This window comes from Mus caroli, unplaced genomic scaffold (assembly GCF_978045245.1).
Source record: "Mus caroli unplaced genomic scaffold, Mus_caroli_1 scaffold_19, whole genome shotgun sequence".
Taxonomy (NCBI): domain Eukaryota; kingdom Metazoa; phylum Chordata; class Mammalia; order Rodentia; family Muridae; genus Mus; species Mus caroli.
The window spans coordinates 4,153,562-4,168,980 of record NW_028227274.1 but is presented as its reverse complement, the minus strand read 5'-3'; the positions used below and the strand labels follow the sequence as shown (position 1 = coordinate 4,168,980).

The 15,419-nt window shown below is 40.9% G+C and overlaps 1 protein-coding gene across 8 annotated transcripts in view; it reads left to right on the top strand.

The window, feature by feature from the left end:
• Odad2 (outer dynein arm docking complex subunit 2) overlaps positions 1-15,419 on the top strand; it is a 220,973-nt gene that overhangs the window by 182,439 nt on the left and 23,115 nt on the right. For 7 of the 8 annotated variants that reach the window (XM_085833537.1, XM_085833542.1, XM_085833536.1 and 4 more), the window contains one exon: positions 120-341. The exons of the other annotated variant lie outside the window; for it this stretch is intronic. In XM_085833537.1, the coding sequence (XP_085689663.1) occupies positions 120-341 (222 nt within the window). The remainder of the gene's footprint in view (positions 1-119; positions 342-15,419) is intronic. 8 annotated transcript variants of the gene reach the window in all.

Below are 15,419 nucleotides of genomic sequence, written 5' to 3'. Positions count from 1 at the left end.
CAAAATTATAGTTCCTTCAAGGTACTTCCTAAGGAGTCAGTGAGTGCCCCTGCAGCCTCCTTGGCCTCTCAGTGGGTAGCAGGCACAGAGTGACTACAGCACACACTCATTTCTTCCAGAATAATGACAAGCTGAGGCGTCACCTGGCAGAAGCCATCTCACGATGTTGTATGTGGGGAAGGAACAGAGTGGCCTTCGGAGAGCACAAGGCAGTGGCTCCACTGGTGCGTTATCTGAAATCAAATGACACCAATGTGCATCGAGCTACAGCTCAGGCCTTGTACCAGCTCTCAGAAGATGCTGATAACTGCATCACTATGCATGAGAATGGTGCTGTAAAGGTATGCGGTGTCAACAGTTTGTGATCTAGTTTATAAATGTAGGCTGGAAAGACATGTAAGGAGCATTGTTCTACTAAAAAAAAAATGACTAGTGGGCAAAGTTCTTGCTGTAAGAGATGTTCATGCACAGGGACCTGAGTTTGGATCCCAGGAACCCCTGTAAAGACCAGGTCTGGTACTTGTAGGGGTGGGCAGGAGTGGGTGGGTGTTGGAGCATGCGGAGAGACTGGAGGATCCTGGACGCTCAATGAACAGCCAGTCCAGCTAATATATTTACTTCTGGCCTTCATAAATGTCAACCTCTGGCCACACATACAAACTTAAAAGCATGTTCATGTATATGCCACATACAACTTTTTGCTAAAGGAATGTTTGGTTACACAAAACTATCTGTTCATTAGGTCACACTTGCATCTGAACTCTGCATTATCATGGTTTGTATTATAAAACTGTATAGAGTTAGAGTTTTCTTAATCAGAGCTTATGTGGGTTCTTAGTAAAGTAATGATTCCTGAATTTGAACTACATTGAACACTGCCCAGTAAGCATTCATGAGTCTCTGTGATGCAGTGTTTACCTAGCACATAAATATTAAATGGCAGATACATCCATCGCCATCTATGAACAGCAAGAGCAATGGCTGGAACAACTCTGGACCAAGGCTGGACAGCTATGGCTTCCTAACAAAGGAAAAAATCTGAAGATAGATTATTTTGTTTTTATTCTGCGTCTGATTTGATACACTTTTAGCTAACATATGCTTATGATAGACTTCTCATACAAACTTGAAATGTACCTATATATTTGAGCCATCTACATCATTTTGATGGTGATCAATACAAAAGTACTCAGGACACTGGGTATATAGTACATGTTTAAATCCAGCACTTGAGAAGCTGAGGCAGGAGGATCATAATTTGGGGGTCAACCTTGGTAAAGTGGTGAAACCCTAACAAAAGCAGAACAACCACTTCCAAAAAAAGAAAAGCAAAAAATAAAACATAAAAAACCAAAATCTTAGAGTTCATTTATCTCTACTAAGAAAAAAACTAAAAAAAAAAAAACCCAAAATAATTTTTTTTATAACTTGTTCCCTTGCAAAAGATAATTTTATTGTTTGCTACATTAATTCTAAGCCCCTGTTAGCCATATGCATTTATGCTGAAAATGTAAACCCAAACATGATATCTTAGACAAGAGGGAGGAATCTCCACTTAGTTGTCTCCTCAGATCTAGATATGTCAACATGAAACATCTTAGCAAGAATAATGTTTTTAAAATGCAAACTGGTAATTTTCAGTCGATTATTTTAATTTATCCTTCAAACTTACTATAGTTAAAAATGGGATGTCAATGTTTCTGACATTAAACCCAATTTACATTTAAATATGCCAATCTTTTCATTATAACTATGTTTTATGGCACATAAGTTAGATGTATGTGCGTCTTCAAACAAAAATTAAAAATTTGGCATAAAAAGTAACTTTTAACTAACATTTTTAAAAAGTAAATTATTTTTAAAAATCAGCATGTTAACTTTATTGCTGCAGAGTGACATAAACGTTGTCTCTTTTATATGACTGCATTCACAATTTGCAAAGAAGAGATGCCTGATTTTAAATTATATGTTCTGCAACTGAACAAAGCTTGCACTGGATGTTTTTAAGTCTGCAGGGTATAAAAAAAAAAAAAAAAAAAACAAGGCTATAAATGTTAAATAGCCTCACAAGATGTCTGGCATATAGCTCAAAACGTTTCAAATTTTGTAAAGCTATGTATTGTGGCCCACTGACATAATGGCATGCACAGAGTTCTTAAAGATTTCTTCTGATGCAAGACAATAGATTATAGCAGTCTGATCTGACAGTTTAAGCATGAGTCCTGCCTCTGTGTTCAGTCGTCCATACACTGCAGGTGTGTTAGAAGACAGAAAATGATGGAGACGGATAGAAAAGAGAAAACGAAGACATAGGCTGGGCATGATGAGAGTGGAGGCTTTCCTGTGTCATTTTTAGAATTCATAGAGAACCTTCTAGAAGCCTTGTACTTGTGTTTCTAACTGCTTGTCATTCTTACCAAAGGATAACTGAAGAGAACAGGATTGGGGGACTGAACAACAAATTCATCTTAAATAGTAGCAGAGGGTCTGGGGAGATGGCTCAGTTGGTTAAGTATTTGCCATAAAAGTACTAGTACTTGGATTCAATAAATAGCACCCATGTAAATGCTGGATCTGCTCGAACACACAAGTCTGTGAGCCTGTGCTGGGGAGGCAGAAATGGACAGATCCCCGACTCTCCTTATTGTCAGCCATCCTAGTCAAATCAACAAGCTTTAGGTGCAGGAAGAGACTTGTCTCAAAACTAAGGTGAGAGTCAACAAGAAAGACCTGACACTGGCCCTCAGCCTCCAAAGGCCAGTGCACACAAGTGCGTGTGCGCATATACATGTGCACACACACACGAACACACACACACACACACAGGAATCCAAATATATGTATATATATATACCCATGAGAACATTTGCATTCACCACACACAAATTAAACAAACAAACAAAGACATAAAATGATAGAAGAATGGCCTTCCCACGGGAGGTATCACACCAGGTGTAGAGTATGCAGCTGAGTGTGCAGCTGAGTAGGCCTTTCTTCATTTCCATCCTTCTCAGAGCAGCAGGCCCCATGGGTCTTGGGAGAAAAATATGGTTTGTTTCTCTGCTTGCTTTTAAAGCCTGTAGGCATGGCTCCATGGGAGCTGGTAGAATAAGCAGTTTAGTAGTTACTTTGTTTCTTTAAGGAAAGCCTCTAGGATGAATTCAGGCCTCATGTTAATGAAGAAGGTTCCAGTTGATGAGTAAGACAAGAAAATGTTGATGTAGGCAGGTGTTTCTGTTCCTGAAGTAACTATGTCACATTAATCACATAGAAACTGTTTTTAAAACAAAAAACAAAAACAAAAAAACAGAACTTTAGCTTCCTAATGCTGCAACCATTTAATACAGGTTCCTCATGTTGTGGTGACCTTCCACCATAACCCTGTTCTTCTGGCTACTTCATTCATCTATAATTTTGCTACTCTCATGAATGGTAATGTAAATATTTTTGGGATAGAGGTTTGTCAAAGAGGCCACCACCCACAGGCTGAGAGCCACTGCTTTAGACTCACATAAGCTTCATTTACTCTGTAATACATTCCTGGTGATTTTCCTGTTCTGTTCTGTTGTTTTGGTGGGGCTGGAAAGCAAAGCAGGGCCTGACATATGCTAGGAGATAATGTGCACTAACCTGTCCCTAAACTCCCCTCCTGACTCATGTAACTGTTTCTGCCCTGCTCCATTCAAAGCCCGACAGTGTGACCACTTAGCCTGCAAACATTCCTGCTGTAGCTGCTGAGGACAAAATATCAACAAGTTCTGACACAGCCACCAGAATTGTCCTATTGTCCCAGTCATAATTCATGGTAGGGTCAGTTCCTGTGCCCAACAGTTTTTTTCAACTGCTTTGGCTCAAATACTGCCATCTGTCTGCTGAATGCTCTCCAGTAGGCATGTGAAGTGCAGCTTCAGGAGCAGGGATGAGAGCCTGCTCCCTCGTGTGTTCAGCATTAGGACTGTGTGAAAAGCAAAATTGTCTATAGACAAGGAATGCCAAGCCAAGCATGGTGGCACCTGCCCGGAGTTCCAAGACTGAGGAAGCTGAGACAGAAGAATGATTTGAGGCCCACCTGGGCTATAAAATGAGAGCCACTACCCCCATCTCAAAAAGCCAAAACCAAACAAAAATGGAATGTCACATGATCCATGTATACAATAGTAATTTTTCTACAAGTTACAGTTTAGGGAAAGACTAAAAGTTGGTTTTAGCAATGACTCTTAGTCCAATTTATCCAAAATAACTTGAAATAGATAGTCATTATAAAATTGTAAAATATTACATTACTTTTTTTTTAACCAAGTCTTTAGAATTTGGCATGTGCCTTACTGGGCCTCTCAGGGCAGAGCAGCCATGTCTGGAGTGTTCAGTGAGTGGGTGGCAGGGTCCTCAACTGGATGACTGAAACCCTATGGGGAGGGGCACGATGGTTCAGGGAGACATGGAGTCACGAATAAGCTAGACCTGTCATTTTTACCATACAGTTTAGAGACGCCTGGGGGAATGTTTTCATTTCTACTTTGAAGACTTATAAACTAGGAAGAGGAGCTGTGAAAGAAAACGTAAACTTTAAAAAGTTACCCAGAAGTTCTAGGACCAATGGAAGAGTGGATTTCAGATGGTTTTATGTTTAAAATCAGCTAAAAGGTCAACAAGGATTTCCTAATTCAGTGATAGTGAAAAATAACCCTGTGTCTGAGGCTTCTCCAAAGAGAACCTCTCTTAAGTCTATGCATCACTCCTGTGCCCTACATAGAATGGGATGAGAAAAGCTCAGCTGGGTCCTCTGTGAGTCAGGGGCCTGCATCATTCCAGAACCTTGCAGCTGAGCATGCAGACTCATCTGTTGGACATTAGATTGAAAGTATGAGAAGTCAGACACATTACATCTGCTTGCTAATTGGTATAGTTTCATCCTCCTCCTCTTGTTCTTGGTGATTATGAGACATGCTATATCCTCAACATAAATTGTGAGAATAGATGCTCTGTCAGTGCTTCAGGTCTATGCATTTCAGTCCTCATTTTGTACATAAACTTGTGAGATATTCACATGCTGATATGGGGGTTTCAAATCTCACAGGTAACCGATGCTCCTTCTTATCCATCAGTGGTGACTACAAACACAGCTGAACCTTACAGGTCCAATCAGGCAGTCACAGAAGCTAAGAAATCTTTGTATCAGCCAGTAGTGATCAAACACACTAAATGGAGACATGAGCACCTGTCAGACCTGGGCCTGAGGTGTAGCACAGTGGTAGAACACTTGCCCAGCAGGGCCCTGGGTTCCATTCCCAACATCGCAACAGTGCATGAAATCTACCCACCCGGCTGCATTTAAAACTCCATAGCAGAGATGAATGACCTCATCATTTCTTCGTTTCATTTAGAGGAAACTACTGAAAGCTTTTCAAAAACAACCTGCTCCATCCAAGTTGCATAATCCACTTCTTGGGTAGGTCTCTCTTTCCTGAGCTCGGTGGGTCCAGGACCCATTGCTCCATCTCTATTCCTGAGTAGTGTTTTCAGAAGCTGATACTTACAGATAGTAAGGTTGTTCTAGAACCACTGCCAGCTAAGGAAAATGTTTAGGCCTGAGAATATCAGATTCCATGAAAACATGACTTTGTGTTGGAGAACTGGTCTCTTCCTTAACATCAGCATGTGACCATGTCACCACAGCTAGGAATGCTGGGCTGCAGCAGAGTTTTAATCACAAGTGGAAGAAAATGTTGGTGCTGGGCAGCCTGGTCTCATCTAAACTGCACTCCCTGATGCCTCAGACTTATGTAGGTTTGGTTATTCAGCTCAGGCATTCACAAGATAATACTGACAAGTGTCAGATGGCATCCTGCTGAGCTGCGTGTCCATTAGCTCTGGTCAGCAGTGGCTGTACCTCACAGACGGATAGTTTTTTTGTTGTTGTTTTAGATAATAAATGATCCATTTCCAGGAAATGAAATCTCAGTCAATTCTAAAGAGAGCATCACTTCCCACTGTGAGAGACCACTGGAGATGGTCAAAACCATTGCAGAAGGCTCAGTAAAGCAAGCTTATAGACATCTTCAGGAGAGAGCACTCTGCAGACTACATTGGCCAATCAGGATGCCAACAAGTTGAGTAATCTGGCAGAAGCAACAGAGAAATCGGTCCCACTTCCTATTTGTATTTACTGCAATTCTCTTCTAGCATTCAGGAATGTTGGCCTTGTCCTTTCTCACCAGCCTGTCTGGCCCTTTTGCTAAACCACAGAACAGTACCGACAGCTCCTCATCACCTGGTTATATAGCGCATCCTTCTTTGAGTTCCCAAAGAGTGTGTCCTTTCTGTTAGCAACAAATACCCACACAGCTGTTCACTTACTTGTTAGAAAATGTAGCAGGAAAAAACTTTCACTTTAGTAATTGGCAGCTTGTAGACTCAGTGAATAAATGCAGGCCAGCTCATTCTTCTGGCCCTCAGCTGACTCAAAACAGTTTTCTTCAATAAAAAGCTAGTCACAGATGCTGAAAATAAGATTTACTACCAATAGTGATGGCATTCCAAGCTTCATGAATAAGCAGCTTTTAGAACTGAGAAAATAGCTGTGTTTGAGGGAAACAAATATAATGAATGTTCTAAAGAGTGATGGAGGACAAAGACTCATCTTGATGGACTTGTTGATTCCACCGAGTTACATTATGTGCTACAACTATGCTCATCTATGAATAAAAGCAAGCAAAAATATTTCCAAAGTTTTTGTTAGTCTCTGTAGATCAGCTTTAAATTTTGAATCTCCAAGAAGAAAAATAACCAGGGAAGGACCCTAGTATTCCTTTCCCCACAATGAAAACCAACATTTAGTTTGATGGCTTAGTCTGTGTTTGTTATGTGAGTGATTTGTAAGAAATAAGCTGAACTATGCGCTCTAACCACTTCGAGTGGTGTGTTTTTACCAAGCCACACTTTCCTGATTGTAGAAAACCTGATGAAATTTCTGTGAAAATAGATTTCCAAGGAATTTTTTTTCCTTAAACGGCCCTTTGCCAGAATGCAGTGGCATTCCTCATTTCATTTTGCACAAAAGGAAAAGTGGAAAAGCTTGTAAAATGCTATTGTCTTAGCCAAAGGAGGCAGTAGTGTTTACTTAAGGCGGTGCAGTGGCCACAGTATCTGAGAGCAGCACAGGAGGGAAGACCAGTGGTCAGAGGGCAACAGAGGTGGGAATGTGAGCAGTCGTCCAGGTGCTGTGTCAAGTTATGCCTCTGCATGAACACACCTCTTCAGCACTTACTTCCCTCAGTTCCACTTATATAACTCAAAAATCTGCTCAAGGGGCAGTTTCGGATCTTAATGTTCTCAAAGAACCTAAATTAAATATCAGTCCATTTTTAATTGCTATAGCTGAATAATTTGTGATGAAAAAAAAAAAAAGCTTTATTTGCCTCAGGTTTTGAAAGTAAAGTCCAAGACCAGGTTCATTGATTTTGCTGGCCACCATTGGAAAGAAGACATCATGGTACCCGCAAAGGGAAATCACACAATGGCCCTGGGGGCTAGAGTGTGGAAAGTCATGAACTTCTATATCAATTCTCTTACAAGAACTAAGCAGGGTCCATAGAACTGTGCACTTAAAAAAAAAAGATTTATTTATTTAGTATGTGAGTACACTGTCTTTCCCTTCAGACCCACCAGAAGACAGCATTACATCCCATTACAAATGGTTTGTGAACCACCCACCATGTGACGTTTGGGAATTGAACTCAGGACCTCTAGAAGAGCAGTCAGCACTCTTAACAGTTGAGCCATCTCTCCAGCCCTTGAACTGTGTAATTCTTATGAGAGTATCACATTCACCGAAGAAAGACTGGGGTCTCCCTATTTATTGCCTTTGATGACAGCCACAAAGACCCAATGCCTTCCCAACTTCTGGATGTGTACTTATCAAAGTTTCTATCAGCTACCAATAGTTTTAAATTGGGAAATGTCCCCTTGATACACAGGCTGGGAAGAGAGAGTGCTTGAGATCTAAGATACACATAAGGGCTTACCACTTCTTACTGTCAATGAGCTTCTAGAACATGTATGTAGAGAACATATCACATCCAAATCACAGCAAGTAGCATCAGTCCAGTTGTCCTATGCAGAGAAAGCATAAGGTTCCTATTAACTTATTTATTCAACTACACTTTCCCACTGTGTAGTCCAGGATAGCCTGGAACTTGTGATCTGCCCACCTTAGCTTCCTAAAATCTGGGGTTTCGGGATCTACCTCCAACTCAGACCTTCTCTTTAGATTGCATGATGGCTAAATCAGGTATCTATGTTTCAATATATTTTCAAATTTTTATGCTGATAATTATTCAACTAGATTACAAATTGACTATTAATCAATAGTTTATTTTTAAATTGAAAACTGATGTTTATTTAATAGTATATTTAAATAAGTAATATTAATATGGTTTACTGACCATTCACACTTTTTGAAAGCCTAATCAATCATCTCCTGCCATAAAAAGACCAATTAGACTGTTCTAAAAGGCTTGGATCTGACCATGGGGATAGAGTCCTAGGAATAGAGCATGAGAAATAGTGGCTACGACTTGTTTCTTCTTGTGAATGGAACATGTTGTATTCATGAGCCCTGATTCTAGTCCTGAAGACTGAGGAATAACAGTCACTATAGTAGCTTTGAACTCTGAAATCAGCTAACACATAGCCAAATGATGCTGTAATCCCTGGGCCACTTATCCACAGACACAATTTTAGAGTGTCCCCTCACTTAAATGCTTACACTAAAGTGTTTAGAATTTCTTGATATTTTGGACTATTGCAAATTATATGACCCCCAGGGGTGAGACTCAAGTGTACACATGAGAGTTACTTATGTTGTATTACACACATTACCTGAAGGTAATTTTCTTTGATTTTTTAATTGCACCTACCACTTTTGAATGGTTACATGAAGCCAGATTGTGGAATTTTCCACCTATGACATCATGTTCAGGTTTGGGAACATTTTTGAATGTCAGGAGTTATGGTTGATGATGCTAACCCTGTATAAAGGAAAGGGAGTTTTCAAATTGTTATAGTGTAGCATTTTGGGTTTTTATGCTAAAATATTAATGGTTCATCCTGAAGAAAATTAATACGTGTGAACTACGTACGTCCTGGCAATCATTTGCTCCATGCTCAGGTATATCGATGATGGGAAGTGGAACAGGGCTACACATTGTCCACACTCTTAGCTGGCATCTGTGCATTTGTACTCACTACTAGTCTCTGTAACGGCCTCCACCTGGGCTTACATCACTGCCCTTACTGGACCTGGAAGGTGCTCCTTTCCTGGAAGAATCAGGTCTGCATAGCAAAGAGTTCCTGCACTAAAACTACACTAAATCCTTGGACTTGCTGCTCACACATGGTTCCTCCAGGGTTTCAAGTTTCTGGTCTACTTCTAAGGCTCAGTAGTGCCTGTGTTTATCCCCTTTCCTTCCCCCCTCCATGGCTTATTAAGACTTGTTTATCTTCTCTAATGTAGTGATGTTATTCATAAGCCCTGTAAACTAGGAAATCCTTCTGGACACTCCTACAGCCCCAGGAACAAAAACAGCACTTGCCATGAGCAGAATGCCACAGACATGTGTTGACTGGAGCATTGAAATGTTTCTCTTTTTGAGTGACTACCACATAATGTAATATCCTAATATCTAAGTTCTCTGCAAATGTGAACACGCAATAAATAGAATCTGAAGTGGGATAGATACTGACAATAGTTTTCTTCTGTGTAGCCACATAAGCCACAGACTTCAAACTGTTTATTTGAACTTTTCAACAATAGGTGGAGAGGCTGAGCTACAGTGCACTTTATTCTCCAGGCTGTATTTTACATGCTGCTGGAGAAGTTAAATTTCTGTCAGTTTATCCTCTGGAAAAGTAAGGCGATAAATATGGGCCCACATTGTGACGGCTGATGATTGCCAGGTGCTAATGTTTTAAATTGCTGGTGATTTTTAGGGACACCACAAACTGGCCACAATTTCAGAAGCCTGTTGGCAGTTACAGCTGGCAGCAAGCACATAGACTGTAAATTTAGAAAGTGTTGCTCCGCTCTTGAGAATGTGCCTCAAAGTCACCTTCAAATACGTCATGTAGCTGGGATTCTGCGTAAACTAAACTGCCCTTTAGTATGTATTTTGTGGTATATGAAAAACTTTAAAAAGCATGGCAAGGCCAATTTGTTGGGTTAAGGTGAAACATTCCTCACAGATTCCACCTGATGCTGCCAAGTTGGAGAGTTGTGCTGTGTGATGTTTTCTCCTCACAGCCTTTGACTGTGGGGAAATGATTTATAAAGCAAGTTCTACCCTTATTTCTTTAATGACCACTAGGACCACTTTCTTGGCCCCTGCTTCTGTCAGAGTAAACAGGTGTACTGAAAATGAGATGTTGGGTTTGTATGTGTAAGAGTTTTAACCTCCACCCTGCCCCAGGGCTTGAGGGTTGAAGAATAAGTTCTGCATTGCAAACAGGTCCTGCCCAAACTGCACTAAGTCCTTGGACCTACTGTAGTAAGCAATAAAGCCGAGGAAGAAAACTGGTTCCTTGTCAGTCACAGACACTCTGGTAATACGTAATGATGATACTTTATGGCCTCCATTTCTGCTATAACTCCAAATGAGCACACCAAGACTACATGAGTTCTAAGAGATCTTGGTGAAGCTCTGTATCAACACCACTGAAAGAGTCAGGATATCATAGCCACCTGGTGTCTCTCCCACCCCTTCATGTGCTGCTGCTCACAGTAGCAAGGTTGAATCAGGAGCTAGCCTATGCAATGGAGGATGAGCAGTAGTGTGTATTGGCATGGGGGCCTACTCTGGGAAGTAACCTGCAGGATCAGCCCTCGAATTATTCACATTGAATAGTGTATATGTATTTAAAAGAGAACATACACACACAAATGATATTTTGCCTGTGTATTCCAATAGTTGTGAGAAATATCAAACCAGAGAGATCAGGTGTCATTGAGCCCAGGCAAAAGAATGACAGATGAGATGTACTGTGTCTCAGAGAAAAATGATTCAAGTATATTGAAAAATAATTGTAAGTTACAATAAGAGAAAGGTTCAAAGGTGCAATTTTTCAACCCTCTTCTCCTCACAATTTGCTAGATGCTGGGTATCTACCTGCGCTTAGCATGATGTTAAGGTTGGCTGGATGCAAACATGAAGGACTAGAAGAGTTAGCTCTAGGGAGGTCCTAGATCCCCAGGTTTCATATAACATGCAAAGTAGGTGCACACACACACACACACACACACACACACACACACACACAGAGAGAGAGAGAGAGAGAGAGAGAGAGAGAGAGAGAGAGAGGAGAGAGAGAGACCTTGCTGACTGGAACCATTGCAAATGAAGCCATCATCAGGGAGATCAACACTGAGATAGGGATAGCCACTTGTGTGCCAGACATGCCAGCAGTGTCTTCCACGGTCCTTGTAGCCTCTGTACTGGCAGAGGTGCTGGTCTAACCTTCTAACCTGGCCCCTCCTGAATTTACAGTTCAGTAGGAATGCAGTCTTCCAAATGGCTAGCAGAGGCCCTCAAAACAAGGGCCTGAGGTTGGTATGATGGTCCAGGTGGTGGTTTGGGGCAATTGTTTTAAGGTGCATGTGGAGATTGAACAGCCCTGTGGGCAGAGACTTAGTCATGGGCACATGAGCACATCTAGCTGAGAACTACACAAACAGGAGAAAGAGCTTGTATATAGAGAAAAAGAGATTCCAAAAAGCTAGATATGAGCTTCCTCCTTGAATAAAGGTGAAGATTCTTCAAGTGTTGCATAGAACACCAAAAGGAACGGACAGAGGGCCACCAAGGTTGGGCCTTGAGAGTTTATAGGCTTGCCCCAGTTCCAGTCAAATCTTTCTGCATCCTGTGTAGGCTTGAGCTATAATCTCCCAGCTTCTTGTTCCTGTTGCCATTCCTTCTCTGCTATCTTGTACTCTTCTTCTGGAAGTATCAACAACACCAAACTTATTTCTGTAAGTTGCTTTTGGTTGGGGCATTTTATCACAGCAACATAAATGTAACTAATTGGCAGAAAGGGAAAGGAGGATGAGGGTGAGGAGAATGAAGGAGGAGAAAGGAGGGGAAGCAGGAGGAGGAAGTAGAAGAAAGGGATGGGGAGAAGGAAACGGGAAACAAGGAGAGATGGGTGGAAAGAGAAGAGAAAACTGAAGGCGACAGGAAAGGAACCAATTATTAGACTGAAAGACTTTTCACCTATAGTTATAGCCTAAGAAATCAGGCATTTATCTTTGCCTTGTGAGCCTCATGCTACTTAGAAGGAACAGGTGGTCATTTCTGTGACTTCAACGAAGAATAATTGCATCTTCTCTCCAGCTTCATCTTTTATTTTTTCATATTAATCTGCTTCTGAAAACCAAAATTAAATCCAAATTATTTGTTGGAAAGTTGTTTAACTAAAGCATTTTTCCTCCTTTTCAGTTCTTCGGTTTCTTCTTCCAAAGAGATTTTTTCACTTTTACTTTCATGGGGAGGGACTCTAGCCGGTTTTAAGTTTTTTTAATAACATGTCACACATTTTAGAGGTAAGCAAAGCAAATGTCACATTAAAAATCAGACTTATTATCTACTTTATACATGTGCACATCTTTAGATTTTCCTAGTTTGTTAGGATTTAAATTTATAGTTTTTTATTGTATTGTTATGAATTTTCACAACAGTGTTATAAACACAAAGAATCCTTTGGTACAAAAAAAAAATCCTTAAATGAGGTGATTGTTTTGTAATAAACTAAGACGATATCTTGTTATGTTAAATTCCCAGTTGTAAGTCTTTGCCTGAGTTGAGAAATTCCCATGAGCTTGACTTTGATTCTTTTTAAGAAAGCACCAGCCGGGTGTGGTGGCGCACGCCTTTAATCCCAGCACTCGAGAGGCAGAGGCAGGCGGATTTCTGAGTTCGAGGTTAGCCTAGTCTACAAAGTGAGTTCCAGGACAGCCAGGGCTACATAGGGAAACCCTGTCTCGAAAAACCAAAAAAAAAAAAAAAAAAAGAAAGAAAGAAAGAAAAGAAAAGAAAAGAAAAGAAAAGAAAAGAACAAGAAAGAAAGCACCTCACCTTGTTGTCCCTTAGCTGCCAGCCCAAGGAGGGCTGACTCAATGACACTGTCTGCCTCTACATTTTGAGTACTTCTTCCAAATTCCATTCTCTGCCCTGATCCCCAGTTTTCCCTCCTGAAACTGGAAACTATGACATTGGCCAATCCTGACTGCTGCATATTCAGTCTTGTATGCTTAATTGGTTTAGGTGCCTGGGATTAACTAGGGGTCTGGTGCATATAGGCTTTGCACAGAGCACAGCCCAGCACTCAGGCTCCACAAAGAGTACAGCCCTGCACACAGAGCACAGCCCTGCACACAGAACACAGCCCTACACACACAGCACAGCCCTGCACACAGGTTCCACACAGAGCACAGCCCTGCATACACAGCACAGCCCTACACACACAGCACAGCCCTGCACACAGGCTCCACACAGAGCACAGCCCTACACACACACAGCACAACCCTGCACACAGGCTCCACACAGAGCACAGCCCTGCACACACAGCACAGCCCTGCACAGAGTGTGACTCTGCACACAGTCTCCGCACAGAGCACAGCCCTGCCTCTGCATCTTCATTGTTTCCCTTATGGGCTATCCACCACATCCACTATGGAATACATCATATCAAAACAGTGACGCTAACTAAAAACACTCAGCTAACCACAAGCTGGCTTTAACTTCAAAACTTCAGAGACAGCTCTGTCGAAGTTATCTACCATTTTCAAATGTCCAAATCCCAGGGATTTTTTTTTTTTTTGCAAGTTACTTAACCTCTGCAAGGATGCTATAGTGTTGATCTCACTTTTCCCTTAAACTGTTGTGCTTCCTTGATGACTCAATTCCATAGCATTTGGGTTTCCTTGCTGCCTCTTGGATGGTACTTGACTTTCACAGGTCTCACTTCTTTCCAGCCAATTTATTAGAACTTTAAAAACTATTTAACAAAGATAATTTTATCTATGTTTATGAGGGACAATATAATCTTTTGACATATATGTATATAATACACATACATACATATACACACATACACATACATACACACATATACATACATACACACATACATACACCCCCACACACACACACAGTGTAGAAAGATTGAAAACAACTAATTGGCTGTCATTTCTTAAGTGTGAATGGCTCCCATAGGCTCATCTATTTGAATGCTTGCTCCTTAGTTGGTAGAACTGTTTGGGAAGGATTAAGAGGTGTGGTCTTCTTAAAGGAGGTGTGTCACTGGGGTGGGCTTTGAAGTTTCAAAAGGCCACTCCAGGCCCAGTTAGCGCTCTCTCTGCCTCCTGTCTGTAGATCAGGATGTAAGCCCCCAGCTACTTCTCCAGTGTCATGCCTGCCTGCCTGCTGCCATTGCTCCTCATCCTAAAGATTATGGTCTAACCCTTGGAAACTGCAAGCAAGCCTACAATTAAATGCTTTCTTCTTTGATCATGGTGTCTCTTCATAGCAGTAAAACAGACATTGTCAAACTCATTCTCTCATCCATATTATTTTTATAGCTGTCCACTTAACTATAATCTACTTAACTACACATATAGTTAAGTCTACTAAGATATTTTGAATAGTTATTAACTATTGCCACTGGGGTTTTTGAACTTGTTTTTCCTTCCTTCTAACTAGAACTTTATACATTTTACCCAACATACTTTTCTACATCCCATACCACACTGGCAGGAGTCAATCTCTGATAACTACAATTCTGTCTGCTGCTGTGTGCTGACCTGTTTTATATTTCATGTGTTAGTGGAATCACATGCTTGCCTGTCTGTTCCTGCTTTTTTCACATAATATGATGTTTTTTAAGTCCATCCATGTTGACATAAATAGCAAGATTTATTGTCTTAAAGGCTGAGTTTTATTCCATTGTGTATGCCTCCTGCCTTTGCCCATTCATCCTGTGACAGACAATTAAATTGCCTCTGTGTATTTACCTTTGTCAAAAACATTTAGTGAGTCTGAGAGTGCCAATGTCTTCTTCTGACTCTGTTACCTTTGGATATGGAGCTGAAAGTGAAAACATTTGAAAAGAAGCTAGTTCTATTTCCAATTTGGAGGGCGCCTTCCTATTCCTTTCAATAGGAGCTGCTACCTTTTTTTTCAGAACAGTCTGTTATCTTTTGACAGTAGGTATTCTGACCATGGTGAGATATTGCATCTGTTGGGTGCTATTTGCATTTCTCTGATGACTGGTGACCTTGACTACTTTTTCATTTCCCTCTTGGGCTTTGTATCCTTTTGAAAATGTTTATCCCTATTTTGCCTGGTTTTTTTTTTTAATTTTTTTACATT